This window comes from Octodon degus, unplaced genomic scaffold (assembly GCF_000260255.1).
Source record: "Octodon degus isolate 3935 unplaced genomic scaffold, OctDeg1.0 scaffold00096, whole genome shotgun sequence".
In the NCBI taxonomy this organism is placed as follows: Eukaryota; Metazoa; Chordata; class Mammalia; order Rodentia; family Octodontidae; genus Octodon; species Octodon degus.
The window spans coordinates 3,664,963-3,690,856 of record NW_004524672.1 but is presented as its reverse complement, the minus strand read 5'-3'; the positions used below and the strand labels follow the sequence as shown (position 1 = coordinate 3,690,856).

Here is a 25,894-nt window from a genome sequence, read left to right as displayed (position 1 = left end):
TCAGATGGGCTTGCATTAGGTTGTTTGACTTCTTTCAAAGCTGTTTTGTGCAAAACACCATTTTTTAAATATATATATTTAGTACAGGGTCTACAGGATCTCACTGGGTATATTGGACTCACAGTGATCCTCCTGTTTTCAGCCTCCCAAGTGCTGGGATTATAGGCGTGCACCACCATGTTCGGTCTCAATCACCATCTCAGCGCCCAGGGGAGGAGCTGGCACAGCATGACCCCAGCCTCTGTGCTCTGCTGCAGCAGGCGCTGTAGTCTGCTGAGCTGTCTGGCCAACACGCAAAATACTATTTTATTTGGGTTTCTGTTGATTGGATTGGGCATATTAGCTCAAATCCTTCTTCTTTAAGCATGAGTGTGAGTATATTCTAACCATCACGAAACAATTGCTTTGAATTCTGCAGTGACCTTGGACTTAGTGCATAACACAAACATTTAGGGAGCTTGTATAAGAAAACAAATTGTGAGATGCCATGCTCTTCCCAGGAAGACTCCTTTCATCCATCCTCCTGGGAGACTGAGGAAGGAAGTCTATGAAATCACCGGTGAACTTCACAGAAAGTCTAAGAGCAAAGATGGCTGGAGAGGGCACGAGAGATGTTTGGCCCATCTGTGGTTTCCTCTGTGAAACAACAGCAATAGAAGCAGAAACTAAGAAAAGAAGTAGAGAACAGTAGGGCCAGCTTTTTCTAGAACACTGTCAAGTATCTGAGTACCGCACAAGGCAAGCCCCTCTTACTGGTGTCTAGAAAACAGATGCAAAAGGATCTACCTGACTAATTGGAAACAGCAAATAATGTGGCCAGGGGGCTGTACAACTCTCTACAGAGCTTACACTAAAATTAAAGTGGATCGATCAAACTACAAGTTACTTTTGAATGCAGATGCCAAAAATGAATATAATTTTAGGAACAAAACACTCTAAAATATTAATGAGAGTTGATTTTCTGAATTGCACTCTGTGCCTCACATAGATAGAACATGGCTGCCAACTTCAACAAAGTTACTGAATCTATTGGTTTAAAACTTGAGTCAAGTATAATGAACATTTGTTTTTCAAGAAAAGGATGTTTGCAAATGACATAGGTATTTTGTTTTCAATTTCTCAAAAACTATCTTCTTTTTGAGAGAGAAATGGAACTACTTGGAGAGTAGAGAAGCTCATATTGGAAACAATTTTAACATGTTTGAATGGTTTTGTACCTCTGTAATCTCAAAGATCATAGTATATAGAACAGCAAAAGGAACAGACAAAAATAGAAAATCAATGGGATATTTTAATAACTTTGAAGACTAATGTTAAGTTATTAAGTAATTAAAATAGTAATTTAGAATTAATCATAATTTTATTCTTGTTCCTTAATTCTTCCCTAAATCAGTTTACTTTGCATAGACTACAACTTCATTGCTCAAACTCATCTACTTAGCCACATGACTTCATAAATATTAGGAAATCCAATATGTCCTTCTGGCACATAATGTATTTAATGACTTGTAGCAAGCTAGTCTACTTTCACCTGGGAAAGTTCCAAATTATACACACTCTAAGAAAACCACTCAAGCCAATGGACGACTGAGTATGCTAATGAAAAAAAAATCCATTATGCCTATGATGTTCCTACCATCTTCCATTGTGCTTTTCAAGCATGACCAAAGAGTTCTAAAAGGAAGCACAGCACCAAATTCAGAGTGTTGGTGTTCATAGTTCCTGACCATGCCATTTTTTCCATTTTATATGGATTTATTCTTTCAAGAAAAATTTAGGATCGGGGAGATGGCTGAGTGGAATAAGAGCTTTCCTGGTAAGGACGAGGGCCTGAGTTTAATCCCCAGTTCCATCAAAAAAGAAAAAAAAATATTGAGTACATGTTTTGTGCTTGTCCCATAGCACTGAAAAAATGTAAGTACAGTGCTTTTTCAAACTGTCTTCGCATTCAATATATCATGGTGTCGTGGAGCGCCAGTAAACACACAGAAGTATAGCACATGTGCAGTGTGACAGAGTAAAGCATTGTACACTGATAAATGCAATTTCATTCTTGCGTATGTTGTCTGGTCTTACTGTTTGGGATGTGCTACTTGTACAAGCCACATGTATCTTGTTTTCATTTTGTGCATCCATGCCATTTGCTAAAAACAATTTTAAGACAAAATCACATCTATTTTCCATGACACTTCACACATACTAAAGGTTACCAACATGCAGCTGCTGAAATGGATTCTATATTTAAAGCTCACTGCTTAAAACCACATGTAAACCTATCTCTGCATTTCTTCTGCCTATGTGGCTTATGTAGGTTAAATGAGCATATACATGGGCACACCCACTGTACCTATGATCAATACAGCACTAATAAAAGCATATTTCTGTGACTTAGGAATTCTTCTTTCTGTAATTTAATTTTGCTTCTTGTTAGCTCTGTGACTTGGGAGAGCCATTTTGCCTTTCTGAGTTTTATTTTAATAAGCAGTGAAAGCAGCAGTGTATATTCCATCATTGCTGTCAGTATAAGAGGAAGAAAGTTATAGGTATCGCCTGGTTGTTATATCAAGGGAAGTAAGATCTTTAAAGGCAGAGTTTGTCAGTGGGAAACAACCAGGTCCCACATGGCATCTAATGTGTTTTCCTTCCAAGACAGACTCCTTCTTTCACATACAGGGTCATGTGCAGTTCAAGATACTTCTATGTCTCACACCTGCCCCACGCTTGATCTGTAGAGGGCATCTGAACTTCTAGAATAGTTATACATGAGGTAATTTTCTAGGAACCCACATCTATATGGTGGTAGATCCTGCACCTAGGAGGAAATGAAGTGTTGGTACCTTACCATCCATCTATATAAAGTGATGTCCATTTTCCTTGTTTAGAGAAAGATCCTGATGAAAATCTTGGGTAATTCATTGTACTGTACAGTGGCAAGGCTTGAAATGAATGTATGTATAGAAGGAAGGATGAAGGAAAGAGTGGATGGGTGAATGACTGAGGTAGGGCAACACAGACCTAAAAGTCTCTTATTGTCATGACAAACTGAAGCAGCAAAACCTAAACGTTCTGTTGTAGACTAGAAGTGCAGTCCTCCAAAACAGACCTACTACTTTCTGATATTTCAAAAAGTAGAGAAGTATAGTTTGATCTCTTTTTGTTTGTTATCAAGACCTTGGAACTTGCTAAATATCATTTAAAGTCTCAGAGAAAGTGAGTTGGAGTTTCCCTGTGTGAGGTCAAGCTTGGAGTAAGTATATTCTATGAATCCCAGGAATTATTCTTAGGAAAACCCAGCGATATAGATTGGATCTGAATGAGGCAAATTAAATTGGTACATTTTCTAATGATTATTATAAGCTTGAATGCTGGATGGTAGGTAGCACTTTCTTAGGCAAAGACTTTGTTCCTCTTTTTTTAATTCAAAGAGCCTGTCAATGATTTCTGACAAAATAATTCTGACTCACTGTAGTTATTCATTTGCTCTGTGCTTTTGTGTGTATGTGATTCATCTTCAGAAACATTTTGTGCCCAAAAGCTTACAAGAACAATTCTTAAACTTTGCACTATTGTACTTGAAATCTTCTTTCCAGATGTAAGAATTCATAAACTAGAAAGCTTCTTGCAACTATGGACCCAGAATGACCAAACACAAGGTGACAAATCAACTATATTCTCAAAGTAATCTCACACCAACCTCCAAGTCTCTGCCTGCAGATAAAACTGAATGAAAGCTTTTGATAAAAAGGAAGGTAAATACAGAAACCCTTTCATTCTTACATGGAGAAGACTGATCTTGTGGAGTCCCACAGAGAGATACAGGTTTTCTGTGTAGACTTGCAGCCTTAGGTCTAGCAGTTGCTAATGTCTATGCTCTCAGAATATTCCACAAACGCTGCCATCCACACTTCCATTACAGGTCATTTGTAACAATAACAGTGAACATGTAACTGTGCCATTTTCTGATTTTTGACTTTTATAGGAAAATGCATCTCCCTTGCCTAAGCATAGCCCTAGCATAGTCCAAGCACCAAGTAAGTAGGTTGAATGAATGAGTGAATGAACAGATAAAGAAATATATTAGCTCATTTGTACCGAAATTTCAGAAAGTAAATCAAAAGTCCCTAAGAGGGCTTCCCTTGCAGGAAGGTTCATCTTCCAAAGTGGTAAACCTTAGAAAGACTGGGACTAGGGAAGAAATGGAGGAGATTCACTCTCTTCCAGATCCTTTAGGCATTTTAATATGTTGTTCTGGTTTTATCAATAAGAAACCTGAGAATAAGGAGATTGAGTCATTTATTCAAAGGCTTCAGATCAAAAATGGCGAAATTTGGATTTCAGTGCTGACCTGAATCAATCACAGGCTTGTATTTTCAACTAAAAGGGTTTCTTTCAAAGGTCACTTTTAAGTAGAGACTGAAACACTGTTTAAGGATGAGATGAAAGAGAAGGTGTAGAGTGGAAATTCAGATTTGGGCACTTAAGTGTGGGTTCAGTACTCTGCTTTATGATTCTTTGAAGAAGAAGAACACGGCATAGAAATTTTCACTGCAAGCTTCTTGTTGAACAAAAGACTTTAAAATGGTGACTTGTTTGACAAGCAAGCTTTTGAAATACAAATGGAAAATATAGTTTAAAATTTCAACTGATTGTCTGTAAAATATTGATCTCTAAACTATTGCTAGATATACCTCATATTTCTCAGACTAGAGATTTTTTCTATTACCAACAATAGACAATTCTCTCTGCCCTCCATTAAGACCTTTATTATCCTTTCCATGTTGAGAGTCAGCATCTGCATTACAGTGCAATTAGCTTTCATTTCTAGTAGAGAGCTCAGCAGCACTTAATTAATTCTTTCCTCTTCAAATTTAGCTTTCTTACTTTCTGGAGCAACTTTCCAGAAATAGGCTAGGATGAACAGACTGAAAGGGCTCCTACTTCACAACTACATATCTAAATGCCCCCCTAGAGTAGATCAGGATGTGATCTCTATGGGTACCTGAAGCTTACTGATAGTAGAATATGCATTTCTAGAAGGTTGGGTTCAGAAAAGTGTCCAGTCTTACTGTGGAACTCAGGGAGATATTTCATTGCTTTAAGTTTTACAAAGAAAGGCAAAGGGTGGATAAATCAGAGCGGAAAGAGTGGATATTTTGAATATAGGGATATCTAACATCTAAAGGCTATAAGAGATCTAAAGAATTATTCTGTTTCCCTTTGCCACAGCAGTCTATGTCAATACTAAGACAATAATCTGAAAATGAAAACTGGTAGACAAACCTTGATCCTCTAAAAGAGCTATGCCTGTTATTCAACTTATTTTTTAAATATTTTTGTTGAGAAACAAATGGCAAATGACTGTTTCACAACTGATTACTAGTACATTTTCAATAATTAATACATTGTAAATTGTTGTTTTAGTGGTTATTCATTGTACAAGATGCAGACCTGATATCCAGTCTCAAATACTATTAGAACAAACCTCTCTATTCATTGAATTAAGAGAATGGAGCTGTATTTCTATCCTATTTTGAGTATACAAATACAAAATGGTCGTTCATTTGTATACTCCTTTTTTCGTTAGTTTTGTCAGAGAAGGGCATTCCACTGGCATTAGAATATTGTAGGTGCATGAATTCAGCAAAATATTCCAATATAGTCCAATAGTCCATAACAGTAGTGGGTTATCCATAAGATTGTCAATGTCCAAAGTTGTTGACTTGAGCATTTTACAGCTTATCATATTAATATGGCTTTGCTTTTTATACTTCACTTTCATGCTTTTCTGCTGGATGGTTAAGAGCAAAACCTATGTAACAAGAAATGTAGCTTTTGTATCTGATAAGGTCAGTCAAATCCCCTCAGGATTTAACCTGAAGCTCTGTACCTCAGTTTATAGATTCTTTGTCAGTGTCAGCCATGTGGATGAGTCATGGCTATTGCTTGACCAGTTTGCTCTCTGTGAAAGCTTGAGGGAATGTTTTCTCTCCAGGTGACTCTCCTTAGGCACTCTCTACATCATCGATCACTTTCCTCTGTGGCCCCATAATCTCCTTGATCAGAAAATCTGAGACACAACTGAGTTACAGGATGTTACAGTACAGGTTCTCCTATTTCCTGAGTCCTTACTGACCTTGAAAGGCTAGGACCAAAATGCTGGCTGTCCTTCTAGCCCTTTTTTTTACTTTAATTTTTGGTGTTATTCAACTTAAACTCACAGGGATCAATGTAATCCTTATCTTTAAAGAAAATCTTCTTTTTGGAGAAAGATAATGTGTACACTGTGAATTTGTTGTCTCACTGTTACCTATTTATTTATTTATTTTTTTTTCAGTACAGGGTCTTGCTATGCAGCTTGGACTCACAGAGGTCCTTTTGCTCAGCTCTCCCAGCACTGGGATTGCAGGTGTGTCCCACCATGCCTGGTTTGGGTGGCCAACACAGCATGCCCAGAACCAACATGGCATGTGGTACTGGGGATTGAACCTGGGTCCAAGCGCTTGCCAGGCAGGTGATTAGACTGCTGAGCTATCTCTCCAGCTCTTGTTACCTAGTTATAAAGAGAACATTTATGAAGTACATGCTTTGAGCTATGTGATTTACGTATGCACTTATTTCATTTCCTTAGGTTGTTTGTTCTGTCCACAGCACCATATGCATGGCCGGCTTCCCTGAGTGCGCACATCAGACTTGCCCTGCCTCAGGACCTTTGTACTTTGCCCAGTTCATTCTACAGTTCACGGCTCAGACGGTCTCTTAGAAATGCTTTTCTTATCTATTGAGCACCGCTATTCCTTTCTGACCTTACCAGTCATGTTTCTCCTTCCCTTACCCTATTTACTCATTTTTTTTTCAAAATGTACCACCTGAATCTATTCTATTGGTGTATTTCTTTGCTCACGTCTTGTTTTTCTTTACTGCAATAAGTTCTGTGGTACCTAAGCAGGTTTTGTGGAATCTGCCTTGTTCTTCACGGAATTCCTAGAGTCTATAGCAGTTGTTGGTTCACATCATACATTCCAGAAAACTTTTGTTAATATTTTACAATGAATACAGCCATCAAGAGGAAAAAGAAAATTATACTAACCTGTACCACACCTGTACAGGAATCCAAGAAGATGCAGCCTTTGGGTTCTTTGGATATCTTTTCATCTTTATAAAAGTTCATAATATAGGAATTATCTGGCAACTGAGTCAGCTGGAAGTAACGTTTTTTGAATGACTAAGGAAAGGGAAAGATGGGGAAAGAGTTCAAATTACAAAAAGAAAAGTTGAATTTTTACAATTTCTTGGTAATTTCTATAGTTGTGGGGCATTGTTCTAGAGAAGAACAGCCTCCTTCCTCATAAATAAAATATTACAGAAGACATACTCAAATCTGTCTCCTGTGCACTTCCGTCAGAAGAGGGAGCCCCAGGAAAGATGGCCCTGGAGGGTTGGCCTACACGCTCCCTTACCCGAACAGTGACGGTGTTGTTCACGGTGCTGTTGAAGTTCCCCTTGTAGAGCCAGCCAGACTTGAAGACGCCGGACCCTCCGGGTCCCCCACCGCCCTTGGAAGATGAGTGCGAAGTAGTGTCCTGCACAAAAGGTGTCATGAGCTCCCTCCAGCTCTGTGAATTCGGCTGCCCTTACAGAGGAGAGTCCGTTTCCTCTGGGACTCATCTGCAATACTCATGTTCGATGTCCAGACAAATGTGGTTGACTTTGCCTAGCAGCTACATCTCAGTCAGCTTCTGCCGCTCGGAGTACACTGGCCAGCGTGTGAAACGCCCCGGCAAGACAGGGACCGATTACCCTCCTGTTAGGCATCTGCTATGGCTCGCTTACCTCATCCTTATCGGCGTCTTCATGGTCGACTTCAAAGGAATGCGAGGGAAGTTTCTCTGGTTTGTATTCTGCTCTGATATTTAAAAAAAAAAAAAGAAAAAGAATCTGGTTTATCATCTGACACAGTACTTTCATTTTCAGGTGTTTCCAAGGTAACAGTGATGGTGGAATTCTCAAAACTTCCAAAAAAAAATGTATTAGTACATATTTAGAGTGCACAATGTTCACATTTCTCCTGTGGAGTTTGCACGTCCATGCAACAGCTTCATAATCTTCACAACTGCGAGGGCTCCATTTTCTTTGAGTGTACCTTACCCTACAGCGTTCCATAGATCCTATATCCAGAAAGTAAATATTTTACAGTGTGGAGTTACTGTGTATATAGACATCTATACATCCTGTTTAGTTTTAGATGGAAGCAAGCAGAACCATTTTAAAGGTTTGGGAGTTTGTCTTCTTTCTTCTGAATTCTGACACGAACTGTTAAGTAGTGAATTTTTTATTACTTTTTCTGGATTGCCTGTGAGATATGGTGACTTCATGTAAAAAGTTACAATAACAGACACACTGTTGTTTATCCTCTCAACTACTCCCCCTTACTTTGATCACACTGACCCCACTGAGCTTGACCTTTTCTGAAGCAGGTGGGGAAGCCTTTAAACACGAGTACCTTTAGTTCTCTCATGCAGCTGCTTCGAGGTCCTGCCAGCTCAGAACGTTCACCTTGTGTGGTCACTCTGACTTTGGGGAGAGCCCCAAGTCACAGTTCATCAGATCTGGTTGACAAGGTGGGTGGGGACACACCCAGGGTCTTTCCTTCCCAGCCTGGCTTTCTGTTAGTTGGTGCTTGGCAGAAGCATTTACTGTATTTTCATCATGTGCCATAAAGACACTTATGAAAGAAGGCTCCAGAACGGTCCCAGAATGTGGCAGTGAGGAGTTAACCGATGAGGATGTGACGCATGCAGGTACCAATTCATTGCTAGGACTCATTCTGTATCACAGACATACGCTAATTTTAAAAGTGGCATAAAGAATGGAGTAACTGTGCTTAAAGCAAGGGGCAGTAAGGGATGGGCTTTAATGGCATGTGCTTTTGACTGTAATAATAGTATAAAAAGTTCAACGTTCACCATAGCTTTCATCACACACTTTGTGTGCACTCCAGGCTGCAGTGTGGTCCTCACAGATGCCTCCCCTTTGGAGAACCCTATTCTGGAAGCCACCCTACACAGGGTTCTGCAGCTCCCTACTCACAACTTCCTGCAGAGGCCACTCAAAGGGGCCTAGAGACACTTGTACTCACTTGTGCCTTCCCATGGCAGTGCAGAAGTGCCTGCTCAGACAGTGTCACGTACAAGCCCAAAGGAGTGGTTATGTGTAAACCAACACTGCTGCCCAAGGTCCAGGTCCTTCTTTAGATCCAGCTCTTCGTTACCATTTACTGCATCTAATACTACATGCAGAAGCTCATAGAACATTTACGTTGTCTTTTCTTTTTTCTTTCTTTTTTGAAGTACTTGCAATTGAATGCAGAGTCTTCACCCTAAGCTAAATCTTCAGCTTTTATATTTAATTTTTTTGAGACAGGATCTCTACTGCTAAGCTGCCTGTGCTGGGCTCAAACTTGGGATCCTCCTGGCCCAGTCTCCCAGAGTACTAGGATTACAGGTTTGCACCTTTATGTTCCTCTGTCTTTAAGATGATTTATATTGTGTAGAAACAACCTTTGAGTATAAGTAATGAAGAAAATACCAGAGACATATTTGATATTTCTATCGCAAATGGTTTCTTAATGATAAATCTAGAAAAAGAACAAAATAATCTGGAACGCTTTATACATTAAGTATGTATACATGTACTTAATGTGCACACACACAGGGTACTAACCAATGCGTTGACAATTCTTTTTTACTCCATTTGATTCTCAATTCTACTTTCTTGTCTTGGTACCAGGAATCAAACTTAGGACCTGGCACTTGCCAGTCAGCCATTTGTGCCACTGAGCTATATCCCTGGCCCTTTATCTTCTGTTTGAAAGATATAAAAACGTCTAATCTCATTTTACAGCAGAAGTTAGCACAGACAAAGAACATGATCTTCACTGTTAAAACTAGGCATAATCTGAGATCAGAACCACATTGTCTCCTTATAAAAGGTTTCTATATATTGTGGTAAAATATATGTAACACATCACAGTTCAGTGGCATGAAGGACAGTCACGGCGTTGTGTAAACACCACCAGCATCTCCACGCCTTTCCCATCATCCTACTCTACAATTTGGTACTCACAAGAAATAATCTTCCATTTCCTCTTTCCCACTCCTGTTACCACTGTTTAGTTTCTGTCTATATGGATATGACTGTTCTAAGCCCCTCACATAGGTGGAATTGCACAGGATTTATCTTTTTGCATCTGCCTTTTCTCACTTAAGATAACATTCTCAGGGTGTATCCTTGGGGTAGCATTTATCAACGCTTGACTCCTGTTAAAGCCTGAACAGTAGTCCATTGCAACTTGATAAGAGGATGTGCTCTACAGCGATTTCTGTGAAGGCACCCTGTGCTCTACAGTGTCTGGGGCCTCTTCTCGTAGCCTGCATCAGTCTTTCTGATGCTCACTTCATCTGTGGCTCTTGAACACACCTTAGGTCTTTATCAGACTGCATATTTCTTAAAGCCAGGAACCTTAATAAATTCCTATCCATATCTCACTCAGCTCTTTCTTTTCTATTTTGCTAGAGATGCTCAATATGCATTTGATGATCAGATTAATAATAGGGTAAGGGGAGCAAGACTATGACAGGTATGAAGTAATAGGAAATGGTATAATTTCAGTGTCTTTTTAAAATGTATGTGGTACAGGTCTTACTATGCAGCTTGGACTCATAGTGATTCTCTTGTTTTCAGCCTCCCCAGTGCTGGGATTACAGGCATGCACCAAGATGACCAGTCTCAGTGGCCAGCTCAGTGTACCTGGGGGTGGGGCTGGTGTGGCATGTGGTGCTGGGGATTGAACCCCAGTCTCTGCGCTTCCCTAAACAGGCTCTTAGTCCAATGAGAATTTCAGTGTTTTTGGAAGACAGTTTGATTATCATCTTTTTAGCTGTAGAATATATTTTTGCTGATCAAAATCATCAAGAGGTACACCTAACATATTACTTGGGTTTTTAAATAGTGTTTTGCTATCATGATTTTCTCTTATAAATTTCAATTATGAGGTTTATTTGCTGCTCAAATCAATAACAAAGGATAATAAAGTCGCTCTGAAAAACGCATTGTTTGAGATTGCATTGTATTAATGCATTGGTCCTAGTCTCAGTTTTCTTCTGTATCTTTACACGTAATATAATCTTTCTTATTCAGCAGAGATGTTTAAAGAAGTTTAAACATATACATACTTAGAAGTTTTGTACAGAACTCTATGCATTAGGAAGCGTGTTGCATTTTAACATATTACACGTGTAGAATAAGACAATTGTGTACAATATTAGACATCTAAAGTCATCATTTTACAGAGATAAAAATTATTGCTAACAATTATTTCTAAAAATACACAGGGGAAGAGATGCGATTAGAAAATTTATCTCTGAAATAATTCTTGTATTAGGAAAGGTGAGTTCAAACCATCTCTAATAATCATGTAAAGTATGACTGCAGCCATTTTTGTTCAAGAATTCTGATGTGCCATAGTTACTCTTCTTGCAGAGCCTTAGATGTTAAAGCTTTTCTGTGACCCCTGCCATTGATATTAACTTTATCTGCTCCTTTTGGCCAGCATCACCTTTATGTGAAGACAGGACAAGTAGAGACTCCACAATACTATTGTAGGGTCGCTGGCAAATCCCTTGTATCCTGTCGGATATATTCTTTTTCTCCTTAGTGTCACTTTCCACTCCTTGAAGTAAAAGCAGTCCCTTTCACCTTGTCATTTGATTGACAAAATAAAGCCCTTAACCACAGCCTTTCCTTCTCTCTACCTCCCATGAGATGTCACATGTCACTGAGATTCAGGGGCAGGTTCAAATGGGTGATTCCATAGCAATTACTTGAAAGGATTTCTCTACAGAGGACAAAATATGAGTGTTCCAGGATTTTCAAAAATGATGACATGGCACAAACCGGAGGATGGAGACATCTCAGGGGAAAGGTGAAGGAATGAGTAGGGAAAATTCAGAAAGAGGTAGCAAGGATGAACTTGAAACTGGAATGTCAACATTAGGCTCTATGTCAGCGATTGTCATTAAAATATTTTAGACACAATATTTATTTTTAAACTTCTTTTTTTCTTCTTTTTCAAGCATCACATATATCTTCTTCTCTTATAAAGGAATAGTTTTGGAGGCAAGTGTTCTTAATAACTATGGATCACAGTATTGGTCAAGTCCTGCTATGTGACTTTTCTAATTATGGTTTTCATAACACCAGCAGCAAAGTGAGGAGATAGCATTTCAAGTAGTAATGACACAATGGAAGAAAAGTAAGGACTTTATGCTTTAAAAAACAAAGTTTTTTTTTAATACCTACCAAAACAAAGTTTTCACTAATCTCAATGGGTAAGACTGAATGCTTATAGAAGTTATGCTCCCATTGCTGGAACAAAATAGCTGGTTTCTGCAGTCTAAAAGGGAGAACTTTGTTTTGGCTCACAGTTATAGTGGGTTCAGTCCACAACTGGCTGACTTCAAGGTAAGAATGGCATGTGGCAGGACATGGTAGAGGAAAGTTGCTCACTCATGGTGGCTAAGAGACAGAAAGAAGGGAAGCTCTAGGGCCATCGATATCCTCTTCTGGGTCACACTGGTAGTGATCCATCTTTTCTGACCAGACCCCACCTCCTAAGAGTACATTTGTGTAGGAAGACAAAAGCAGATCAATCCAGTAATGGGAATAGTGCCCCTAGAACCAATCACATTCTAAAAGCTTCATTTCTAAGCATATGGGACCTTTGGGGGATGCTTTAGTTCTAAACCGTAACAATGTTCATGAATGCTTTTCATGAAATGTTTCAGTAGAGAAGTAGAAACAATGGCCAAAGTTTCTCAAAAGCTTATGCGTTGATAGTGATTTACATACACCTTAGTTCAAAATGCTAAAAGAGTGCTTATCAACAGAGAATGCCTAAGCAAAGTATAATACATCCACAGAAAGAAGAGTTACTCAGTTAAGGACTTACGGATATATAAAATAAAATGAACATCACTCAGAAGATTATGCTCAGTGAAAGAAATTAGAAACACAGAAATGTAAACAGCACAATTCCAATATTGTGAAGACCTCAGAGCAGTGGGTATCTCAAGGAAAGAAGGAACTTGGGGTGAGAACAGACCAGAAGGGAATGGAAGTTAACTCTTTGGTAGCAATAATAGGGTCTGTGTGGCAAAAGGGATTTTGAATGCACGGGTGAACTCATGGTCAAAAGCTACCAGATAGTTCACTCACATCTCATGCATTTCTTGTATGTAAGTTTTACTGTAGAAACACACATATGATGAGTTGAAGACATATAAATCTCTGTCTAGCAATGTGCAACCTGAAGGGCTTAGATCGGCAATAGTTGATATTTTAAACTCATTTTAAAATGATCAAAAATGAGATGAGATTAATATTTGGCTAAGAGATGGATAGATGGATGGGCAAGTAAGGAAGTTAAAATAGATATAGCAATATGGAAAAGGTGTTTTAAATACTGAAGACAGAGTCTTTGTTGTCTTTCAACTTTTTCCTGTTCTTAAATTTTCATATATTTTTAAGATATTAAAGGAATTATAGAAAGAATGACTAAAATTGACATTTTGCTGAATTGATTCTTTTTTGTTTTAATATATTAAAGATGATCAAAATATCATACAAATGCTAAAAAGGTTTTCAAAATATTATAGTTAATATTTAGTTACTGTGTATTATGCTGTTATATAACTTACAACTGCACACTCTTTCTTTAATGACAATACAAAAAAAAGTTTGAAGAAACCCATGAGAAATGCTACAGAGAGGCTGGGGAGATAGCTTTGTGGTCTGGGTAACTGACTTGCAAGCACAGGGACCTAGGTTCGATCCTTGGTACTGAATGCCATGCTGGTCCTGGAACCCCAGGAGTGGTGGTGCACACCTTTAATTCCAGAGCCAGAGAGTCTGAGACAGGAGAATCACTATGAGCCTGAGCTGTGTAGCGAGGTCCTGTACCAAGTAAATAAATAAATAAATGAAGTTGGAATCTTGAAACTATTAGAGGAAGACATTGGGAAAACATTTCAAAATATAAACATGGGAATCTCTTCCTGAACAGGTCTCCAACAGTGCAGGAGCAAATAGAGTACAAAAATCAACAATGGAATCACATGAAATTAAAAGGTTGTACAGGAAAAGAAACAACAGAGTCATAGGAAACATACAGAATGAGGGAAAACCCTTGCCAGGTATTTTTTTTTTTGACAGAAAATTAGTATCTAGAATATATGAAGAATTAAAAAAATTCACACCAAAACAATAAATAATCTCATCAATAAATATGCATATGAACTGAATATCTAATTCTTGATAGAAGCAAGATGGCTAATCATGAAAAACTTACAACATCTTTAGTCATAGGGGGACACAAATCAGAAGTATGTTGAGGGCCCATGTACTGACTGATACATTGTGTCACCTTGAGAAGTTGAGAAGTTTAATTAAGTGACTCAGCAGAGAGCCAGGACTCTTGATTTATAATCATCCTCATCCTGTGCAAGAGGAGGGCATGGACACTGTGTGAGTTCTACACCCCCAGCACCAGGGTAGCTTGCTTATAAGGTAGGGAGGGGAGATTCTGGCTAGAAGCTGCAGGTGCTGCCCTTCTTTTTGCTCTTTGCTGTTTTCTGCTGCCATGAACTGCTGCTCTCTGCTATGTGCCACTCTGCCTACGAGCCGATCCAGTATAGACTGAAACTTCCACAAACTGTGAGCTAAATAAACCTTTCCCTTCCTTATTTTGGGTGTCAGGTGTTTTGTCCCAGCAACAAGTAAAAAGTAACTGAGACAGTCCACTTCACAGTAGTCAGAACTGTTATCATGAAGAATGCAATAAATAAATAGAGGTAAGAAAATAGGGGCAAACGAACTTTTATACACTTGGTGGAATATTTTACCATGGGAAAGTGAACACGGTGTAGTGGAGAAGAAGAGAACAAAAAGCACGGGGAGGGGGAGGTTGACGGAAGGTTACAGGCTGGGATGTCCTTAAGGTACCTGGTGTGCAAGTAGGAAAATGTCACAGTTGAAGCCTGTCAGTCACATAATTCATCTGCGTGAACAAGAAAGGTCACACTGAGAGCGATACCCACAGTTGTTCACTTGAAATCCTCCCCGAAGAACACTGTATGGTCTTTAGAAGACCTTGGGATCTCAAGGGAAAGGGCTGGTCAGGGCCTCACTCTCTGAGCTGAAAGTCAAAGAGCTTTCGCAGTTACTACCTCTGAGGCTCGGGGCAAGGCGTCTTTGAGCGCCAGTCTTCCTCTATAAAATGGAAATAGAAGTTCTTATAGTATAGGCTTATGCGCATTAAAGAAGAGAATGCATGCATAGCAGCCAGCAATTTCTGACTTGGCCAGCCAATAAATGTAAATATGCTTTCATTTTAGAAAATTCTGTGCTAATTCAGTCAGCCCAGCTCAACTGTTCATACTTTATTTGAATCTGAGTAAAAATTACACCTGCAGGGAATTCTCTTTATATCTTCTTCCAAATTAAGACTAGTGAACCATCCTAATATGTCACATATCTTTGTATTTTACCCAGTGGATTAATGAACTCAGCAGCATCATAAACTTTTATGCTGCTCTGAGTTATGAGAACTTCAAGAGTAGAGTTGGTTTTTATTGCTAATGGATGAAGACTTATGTCTCACATTATATCTAGAAATAATCTCTCTCCAGGATGAAAACACATTTATAAAACACGTTTTACAAACAATAAGATTATTAAGAGTTAAAACAATACATTTAAAAGGCTATATTTCACTTCCTTTTCACTTTTACATAATTTCAAATTGTCATTTTGCAATCTTGGTAACCCATAAAAGAAAATGATCAGTTTAAATTGGTAGCAGATACATGAGAATTTTTCTAAACCAAAATGATTTAATTTTAATAGCCTTGGAAGACCCACATACATTAATCTGTTTCTTCTATTGATCTAAACATGTACAACCTGTATGGAGAAGTGCTTAGCTTTGTAAAGCCATTAAAAATAGTTCTGCTATTCAGTTTTACAGTCTTCTTTATTCTAGGCTGGGGCATACACCACAGAACTGTATTCTAGAACTTCTCGTTTTCATTTGAATGTATGTAGTTTATTCAAGGTTCTTACTCTGCGGCAGCCACAGTCTTCCCCTTTTTGATATTAACTTCCTCTCCCTTTAGCTAAAGTAAAGGAAATTCTCAAATTCTCAAAAATACTTTGGCCACCTTCTCATTTCTTCTCATGAGATGACTACCCATGCTCTACGGGAATCCAGTTCAGCAATAATGTTTAAAAACTGCTCTTAGTAGACATGCTTTCTCCGTCATTTTCACAGAGGAGGAATGTCGTGAGTGTGGAATATTTTATTTTACCTTTTGTAGAATTATGAATATAAAAAAATGAAAGGTTTCAGGAGAAAACTACCAAAGAACTTGCTACGCTGAAGGCAGTGAAAACCTTTTATCAATAGAGAAAAAAGCACTGCTGTCTGTGTCATCTCCCTTGATAAACAGTCTTCCATGGGCAAAGACACAGCTTCCAAATTGTTACCACTTCTCAGAATGATTCTCAGAAAGGGGAAGTCTTGGTGTTAGAAAAGCTTTGCTTTTCACTTGAACCTACAAAAATGTGTGATTGGCACCCAGACATTTTGGTAATCATCACTCGTGAAGTTCCAGGGGATAGTAGGACCTCCTCGACAGGGGTTACAAGTGGTTACCCATCATGAGTCTGAAAGAATGTTTAGAAATTTGGTAGCTGTGCAGTGCCTTGATCAAAGAAGGGCTATTTTGGAGGAACACTGGTTCTCACTGTGTAATGAGCCAACTCTGAAAGAATTATTCCACTTCATGTTTTCTTCTATCATGACCCCTGCAACCCATCTTCCATTAAGGTGGTGAAGCCATGTTTTTAGAAGAGGTAAATCAGATCATGTCTCTTGCCTGCTGAAATCTGCCAAGGCTTCTTGTTGCAATGAGAATACACAACATTCTAAGTTCCTCTCCAGGGCCTGTGGTCCCTGGCTTGATGGTCTGTGGGTTCCTCTCACCACGTGCCGCCCTTGGTAGCTGGTACGCTTCATTCAGACCCAGCTGAAATGCCAACTTTGAGATCCAGCCCCCCAATTCCCTTCAAATCATGCATTAAAAACTAAAAGCAGTGAAACTAGCAGCTGAGTCTGAAAGGGTTGTCCAGCAGCACAGAAGGTATTGCAACACGGAACTTGGTTGTGTATTAGGGACCCAGCGGAAAAGTAGAACTGATGTGTTTCACACGGATATTTAACCTGAGCAATGTGTTAATAAGGATTTTACTTTGTAAGTGTCGCTTTTCTTCTGGATTATTTGCATCATCTTAGTTTTAAGAACCAAGTTTTAAGAATTAGAGGTTATTAGCTTGAAACAGTCCCTTAAATATAAGCAACTAGAAACATTGTCTGTTAAAAGTTTATAATTATTCAGTTTAGTTGTCTGATAAGTAGTAATTACCCACCTACTATGTGCCAGGAATTCTTAGAAGCCTGCAGGAGATTCTTCAGGGAAAAGTCCCTGCCCTTTGGGAATTTTTACTTAAATAGGGGAAATGGGCCCTAAATTCCTAGTACAGTTCCAGCACTCAGGTTAGCCTCTGTGTACAAGTGACATTTAAGGAGAAACAGCAAAATCATCTTCCTGAAGAATTTATTTTCCCTGAAGTTAGAGGGGAAATTAGGCATTTGTTTTCATTTTTCTTGTTTTTAGGTATATGCCACTCCTCTGGATTATATTTTCTTGCCATTTGATATTCTAGAATGTGAATACATGAATGACAGGCATGTATGAATACCATTAACAAGATTGCCAGCAACACTCTGGACATATTGGGCTACTCAAATCATATGCATATGGTACTGAAAAGCTTCTCACCAAAGAATAACATAGTAATAAACGAAACTTAGGACTCCATTTAGTAGTGGAAGCAGAAAATACTTGTATCTCATTCTACACTTTTTAAAAATATCATATAGTTTCCCTAGTGTAAGAACTCAAAAGAAGAAATAAAAATAGAAAGGTATAATACAATCATTTTGCACTTTGAACACATCCACTACACCCTGTTGAACAAAACACTCTGCCTTGGCTTAATTATCCATTTGGCGAAATGTACTTTGGCTGTGTTTATTCATAGACAATGTCAGTTCTTGAGCAAAGAACACACACATGATATTTATGCAAAAACCAGGAATATTTGTAAGAATTTCTCACCTGGATAACTGTCGAACGTCTCCAGAATATTGCTCGTATTTGTAGTTTACCACATACCACTGGGAGCTATAAAATTTACAAGCCTGAAAGAACAGAAAAAGACAATTATATAGAATATCATTAAAATGTCAGCTGTCCTGGCAACAAAGTACCATGAATACAGTGCTCAGAATCCCTAGGGATATGTGAAGATCAGGGATTTTTTCTTTTTCTTTTTCTTTTTTTTTTTTTTTTGGTGGATAGAGGGTCTTTCTATGCAGCTCAGACTCATAGTGATCCTCTTGTCTCAGCCTCCCCAGACACCACGCCCAGTATTGTGGCAGGCACAATGCACCTGGGGCTCCAGGGGTGACATGCATATGGTACTAAGAATGGAATTCGGGTCCCTGTGCTTGCCAGGCAGGCACTTAGACCATTGAGCTATCTCCCCAGCCCGAAGGTTAGTGACTTTAAAGTAGGTAGAGAGGCTTCTCCCTGTGAAATATAAGTCTAACGTTTTTATGAAGGAGGGACCACTTAATATATTTATTGTATTTGGCTCCACCAAGGAAAGCATGCCCGAATCCTCCAATGGATCCTCCCCAGTGTGCCGCTGAGCTCAGCAATCATCATTCTTGGGTCTTCCTTAGCGACCGCCTCTGTTATCTGACAGTTCACACTAGTGCAGGATGTCGTTAAGTGTCTTTTGTCACAATTTTACCCCACTGTTGTTGTTTCAATAACCAACCTTTTTTCTTTCATACACCCTCAACCTTGTCAGCCCAAAACTACTTTTTTAGTTGTATTTCATACCTTCTGAGCCTTCTCCTTGATTATTCACAGATTTTATAAACAGATTTGAATAAAAATAATTAAAAGCTGAGTTCAAATAAAAGTTAATAACACAAAGGACTGGGGAGATAGTTCAGTAGACTAAGAGCTTGCCTGAGTTCAAACCCCTGTACCGCAAAAGAAACAAACAAACAAACAAAAAACTTAACAACACAAAACAGCTATCACAAAGTGCATGATGCCTGACTTTATACTATTTGTGGATGGCAAGTTTTTTCCAAACACTGACTATGCACCTATTTCCATCATGACCATGGATTTATAATCAGGAGTTCACTAGATGGCTTGTAAGATCCCTTTAAATTATAAAATTATTTGATTCCAGGGATTAACTAGGATTTTAATCTTATAAATTAATACTATTGGAAGACCTGATCCTCTTGCACAAGAGAAGATTATGAAAAGCACTAAACATATTGCACTGCTAGGAATGAAGGCTGTGCTTGTCCAAGAGGGCACAGGAAGGCACTGAGCTGCTGCAGTCTTTGAATCAGGACACTGTCTTTGGAGAATCAGCGGGAGGGAAGGAACGGCCAGAGGCATCACAGCCAGGTAGAAGGAGAACGCAGATGCAGGGAGAAGGCAAGGAGAGAGAGGGGAGTGTGCTGTTTCTCTGGCTTTGAATTCACTCAGCACCAAAGCGTTGTTTATGCAGGAAGTGCCCACACACAAACTGGGACTAAGGACAAAACAACAAGTAAGCGTGGGACAAAGGCAGGGTAGGAGGATGGCAGCGGGAGTGCAGGACAAATGAAGGCTTTAAGAACAAGTTGATTTCATACAGACAGGGCAGAATGATGGCCACTGAGATTGTGAGGAGGAGAGGAGGTGGAAGGACGGGGAGAGGTTGGTCACGGGTGTGGTTATAGCGAGAGCGCAGAGCTGAGCTGTGGTATGTGACTGCACACTAGAGAGACTACACTCAATGATCAGGATTTCACCCTGGAAGGTAAAGGTAGATGGCTGGCTTTTACTTAAATATTGGACAGTATATACAAGTGCTGAAACATGTACACATGTGAAATGTTTATATGTTTTTATTTGAAAGAGAAGAGGCCAGGAAGATGGCTCAGTGGAACAAGTGCTTCCCTGGCAAGCACAAGGGCCTGAGTTCAATCTCCAGTTCTGCCAAAAAAAAAAAAAAAAAAAAAAAAAAACCCCTTTAAAAAAAAAAAAAAAGAAAGAAAGAGAAGAAAACCCAATAAAAGTGATAGAGAATTAGACTGGGCATGGTGATGTGCACCTGTAATCTCAGGGCTTGGGAGGCAAAAAACAGGAGAATCACCATGAGTCCAAGCTGTATAGTGAGACCATGTAGACCCTGTACTAAATCCATAAAAAAGGATACAGAATTTCAAAACAAAATGATAGGAAGTTGGCAATGGTTATTACATTGCATAGTGTTATCTTCAAAGTAGTTGCTTAGATTACCAGACATAGGCATGTGAAGTAGATCAAACAATATCAGTACTAATTTTGTCTTTTGATGAACTAATAGACATTTCTAGTAATGTTTACATTTTTATGTATCAGTTTTACAAAAGAAATAAATGAAAAAGTAAAAGAACTCCAAAGAACTCCTCTTCCTCTCGAAAACAAAAGCAATAACAACAATGACAACAATACATCAACAGAGAGGCAGATGAACTTAGAAGTAAAAACAAATTTAGAGGATTGACATGGGCTAGGGCACATGGAGACTGTGAACAAAATAGCACAGTCGCTGAAATCGCATGTATTACCGTGCCAGTTCCCGAGCCAGTTCTGCAAAACACAGAGCCTCATTAGACTCCTTGGCTAAAATGTTTTATCCTCATTTTTGACAAAGATGTCAAGGATCCTGGCAGGGAACTTAAAAGACTGCAGCCTCCCAAGCTATGGAACCAGAATTCCTGTTCACCCTCCTTCCCAACTTTCCTTTTTCTATCTTTAGTCATTTTCAAATGAAAGAAAATGTATTTTAAAATAGAAAACCAAAACATAAAACCCACTGCCTTTGTGTTCCTTGAAGTCACTTTCCTGGTACATCACTGCATGTCGGTCGCCTCTAAGTATACATTTGCATAAGAATTGCCTTTTAAATGCATTTAGCATATTCTAGAGAGCTTCATATTCGCTTTATAAATTTTAGTCTTAGTATGTGGAATTCACTACCCCGATTCACTAACCTGGTTGTTTAGTATTGACGATCATTTATTGATTATTTTATTTAACAACCATTCCTGAGGCATTATAATGTACTCTGTTGCTCTAGATGATGGGGACGTAGCAACAAGCAAAAGAAGAACTACATGCCTTCTTGAATTTATATCATGATGACAGTAAATTTGAAAGTAAATAAATTATCTCACATGGTAGAAAAAATAGTGTCTCAGAAAAAGCAAACCAGGAGGAGGATGGTGACTAATTGGGGCAAGGGAGACTATTAAATAGAGTTATTAGGGTGAGTCACAGAAAATGTGCTACCTGAACAAAGACAGAAGAAGAGAACATTGACTCATGCTGGGACTGCTTGAATTCTTTGGCCTGAGTAGAAACACAATGCCCGAATACATCTGCATGCACAGCGCTTCCTCAAATACCACCAGTTCAATAATTTTCTTAGGATTAAAGTGCTCACAGTAGTTTAGATTCTTTTATGAAAATTGCCAAGCCACTGTGCGTTATTTTTCACGTAGAATGCACTGGAGGGTAGAGTCTTGAATGCACTGTCTTCTCCTATGATCTTGGGTAAACCTCTGCTTTTATGTGCATCTCAGATGCAGCTATTGAGCATTTAGAATACAGAACTGGGTTGGAAACTTCTGCCATGTAGTTTCTGTCTGTGAAAAGTCCTGATCTGCAGGTGTCAAGAGGACAAAGATTTAGGAATCACTCATTGCCCCTTCTTGCTGTCTAATCTAATAATTGCCCCCTATCTCTGTCTAATCATGACACATAATCTTGGGTCCATTATCCACAAGCTTCACTGAATCCGAGATATGTTAATGTTTAAACTCCTTGATAACAAATGAATACTGCACTTTCTTATGCTGGTAGGAAGCTACTGTCACTAATTAGCTACGGCATTTAAACTGAGTAGTTCAGTACCTTTATAGTTCTTTGTCTGTTGGAATAATGCCAACTTCCCCGGGATCAAATATGGGAATTCCTATGAGGCACTTAAGCACTGTGCAAGCAGTCAGTAAATTCTTGCTTTGAAAACATCATTTTTCTTAGTATATTGGATTCAATCTATAATTCACATTTACAACAAATTCTAATAACAGGCAGTTTTCCTTGACTCATAAAAGCAGATTTTTTTTTAGAGAGATACTAGGTCTCACTATGAAAGACCTGTGTTTTAATAAATGACTTGTGAATATAGCTGTGGGTTTCCTGTGTCTTTTGGTGACAATCAGGCTTGGGCTGTATGATTCTTAAGAATCCTTTTATACTTCTGGAATTTCTCTGATTAGGCGGAAGCCAGTGCATTTTATAAACACAATCATCTTTCCTACATAGTTCTGGCATTTTGGAAATGTTATGCATAGAAAATTATCCTATTTTCTGCTGCAGCCCACACAGTTACTCTAAGATCATTAAAACTATTATAATTATGGCTCCAGCTTCTCTTTGCCCAAAAACTAAGCTGAAATGATCCATTGCAAATTCCAAATCACTGGAATTGTAATAATGCAGTAACTCTGGCTGTCCCTAACTCTTAGCCCTTGTACCTGTTCCAAGATTCCAGCCACTGGACCCCTTCCTGATGGCGGCCACAGTGATCTTCAAAAGTGAAAACTGCATAGTGAGCAACACAGCTTGCAGAGCTTGTTCACTTTTTTTCCCCACACAGCAATGCTTGGATACAGAATTTTCTTATTTATTTGGTTTTGTCTTCATCTTTTTCTTTGTCTTCGTCTTTGGCCTCTCTTTCTTTCTTTCTTTCTTTCTTTCTTTCTTTCTTTCTTTCTTTCTTTCTTTCTTTCTTTCTTTCTTTCTTTCTTCTTTCTTTCTTTACTTGGTACAGGGTCTCACTATGTAGCTCAGACTCATTGTGATCCTCTGGTCTCAGTCTCTCCAGCATTGGGTTTGCAGGCGTGTGCCACCATGCCAGGTTTCTGTGGCTGGCTCAGCATGGGACTGGCTCAACATCTGGTACCAGGGATCAAACCCAGGTCCTTACACTTGTCAGACAGGTGTTTAGACTGCCAAGCTATCTCCCTGGCTCCTATTTGGTTTCTTGAGCATTTGTGCCTGCCATCTCTGCCTGTTTGTGTTTAGACACAAGAAAGCCAGCCCCAGGCAGCACGGCCAAAGGCTTTGTGCCTTTAAGATGTGGCCTCCTACACTGTGGCCAGTATCTTAGTGTTTATCAGTGCTCTAGCATTAGTCTTTAAAAATCAGGATCTTAGGTTTTGTCTGAGATCTACCGGATCAAACTCTCTAAGCCTCACGGGACAGGGCTTTATAGGTGATCCTGAAGGAGGTGAAGAGGTGTTGCTGTTCCACCAAGTAGAAACTGTCATTCCACATGAATAAGAGTCTGGCCTGGTCTTTAAAATGCTTACTGTATGTGTGTGTGTGTGTGTGGGGAGGGGGGTTTGGGGAGATAGCCCAGTGGTCTGAGCACCTGCCTAGCAAGCACAAGGACCTGCTACAGGCCATCCTGGATACTCCAAACTGGCCACTGAAACCAGACGTGGTGGTGCACACCTTTAATCTCAGCTCTGGGGAGGCCGAGACAGGAGGATCACTACCAGTCCCAGCTGTGTAGTGAGACCCTGTATGGAGTTCATAAATAAACAAAAGATTAAAATAGAATAGAATAGAATAATAACACTTACTGGGAACCTAGAGCCTTCAGGTCCCAGATTTTTAGATCTTGTAATTCATCCTTTCAAAGGAACCTATCTATCCCAGGATGAGGCATTCTTTGTAGTGAACATTCTATGTATTTGTTGAGAGAATAACCTCCTATATCACGTTTCCTTAGAAATGGCCAAGCAATAATTTCACAGTCCAAAAACAACCTAAATACTTCAGAAAAGAGTAGGCAATCAGAAAGGACACATTAAAGTACCACAAGGAAAATATTTCATTTTTCTCCTTCCTGCTCCTCTTCAGAGTCATTAGAATCAATTGAAATCATGTTGCATACCTCTAACAACTCAGGCTTGGCAATACAATTTGTCCATCTTTTAAAGGCCTGATTATTAGATTCTGGCTGCTGAATAATAAGCAGGTAACAGATGGCTTTTTAGATGCAACAGTTATGTTTTTTTCTGGCTACAGAGGTTTTTTTAATTATACAACTAGTTTCTTGCCAGTAAGATTAACGTGACCACACAGAGTGCTCCTTTTGCCCCTGCATCCCCACTGGGATTCGTTCTGTATTTGTAAAACAGTGGTGATAATTTTCATATTCATGCTATTATTTATAAGGCTTAGGAGTACTTACGGCTATGGTACTAATGTTGATAATAAAGCGTCATGAGATCAAGTGAATTTAGGCAGATTGTGCATTGAAAGGATGAATGGTTAATTGACTGTCCTCAAGGAGACATTGCATGGGGCATGAGGACGCTATTAGTGAGGTCAGCAGCTAGAACATGAGATCGTGCCTGCAACCAGGACACGTGGTTGACCTATATACTGATATGGTAGAGAAAAAAGAGAAAAGGCACTGAAAACATTTTCCCTTCCACTGAATTACAGTACATGTTACTTTAACATGGAGACATTAATTCCTGTAGTACAAAAACAAATTGGACAATTTTAAAACATATGTTATACTCTTGACAGAAAAGTTAAAATAGTGGCTTTGGAGGGCATCAGTAATGGAAATGCACAGATGGTCCAGCTTCAGATATCATGGCATAACTCTACTTAGTCAGTTTTGATTCTCATTTCTGAAAATATTCACTGAGTGGGTGTGCTCCTGTGCATCTATAGTTCAAATTAGTTGGGAATAGGAGGCAGGAGGATTTTGAATTTAAGGCTAACCTGGGTAACATGGTAGACTCCATTGCAAAAAAAGCATAATAAATAACAAAGAAATAAAATATTTGTATGATATTAGGTATTCTTATGTGCACAGAAGTATGTATATGCAATGTAAAACAGGATGCTGTACTCCACAGTCAGACACAAGTGACGACCATCTTTAAACACTTTGACCTTCCGAGTAGCCTTAAGTGTCATGCACAGACTTTGTTTGAATATGAATTGAAAGCAAACTAAAGGGGCTGGGGAGATAGCTCAGAAGAATAAATGCTTGCCTGGCAAGTACATGGGCCTGAGTTCAATCCCCGGTTCCGAGAAAAAGAAAAGAAAGAAAGAAAGAATAGAAAAAGAAAGTAAACCAAAATAGTTGGTTTCTATTTTCACAAGACTGTATGTTCTTTTCAGGCAACTAAACAAACTATAAAATCAAACTTTCACTTAGGACACCTGTGTCTGAGCTATATATTCAGTTTCTCAGCTAGATTTCACCAGTAATTGGTTAGAAAATGAACAGGGAATGGTACTAAAGACCCTCAGTGATATTATGATCTAATCAGTCATCTCATATAAAATATACAACCTATGCTGATATTCAATGCAACCCAATAAAATGGAATCATTCTTATTCTTAGGCTCTAAGGTCTCTGGCTTCTGTATCTATGTGCGTATACACTGCCAACCATTGGAGGATGATTTTTATTGTGGAGAGAAGCCAACTTAGAATTGGAATTTTTTTTCATATTATGAGACAAGACTATTATTGAGGGATTTTTTTAGTGAGT

The 25,894-nt window shown here is 38.9% G+C and overlaps 1 protein-coding gene across 7 annotated transcripts in view; it reads right to left on the bottom strand.

The window, feature by feature from the left end:
- The window catches only part of Dock10 (dedicator of cytokinesis 10), a 206,105-nt gene that overhangs the window by 99,995 nt on the left and 80,216 nt on the right, over positions 1-25,894 (bottom strand). For all 7 annotated transcript variants that reach the window (XM_023723036.1, XM_023723034.1, XM_023723037.1 and 4 more), the window contains exons 4-7: positions 18,294-18,376; positions 7,831-7,903; positions 7,458-7,580; positions 7,088-7,222 (exon numbers count right to left, since the gene is read on the bottom strand). In XM_023723036.1, the coding sequence (XP_023578804.1) occupies positions 7,088-7,222; positions 7,458-7,580; positions 7,831-7,903; positions 18,294-18,376 (414 nt within the window). The remainder of the gene's footprint in view (positions 1-7,087; positions 7,223-7,457; positions 7,581-7,830; positions 7,904-18,293; positions 18,377-25,894) is intronic.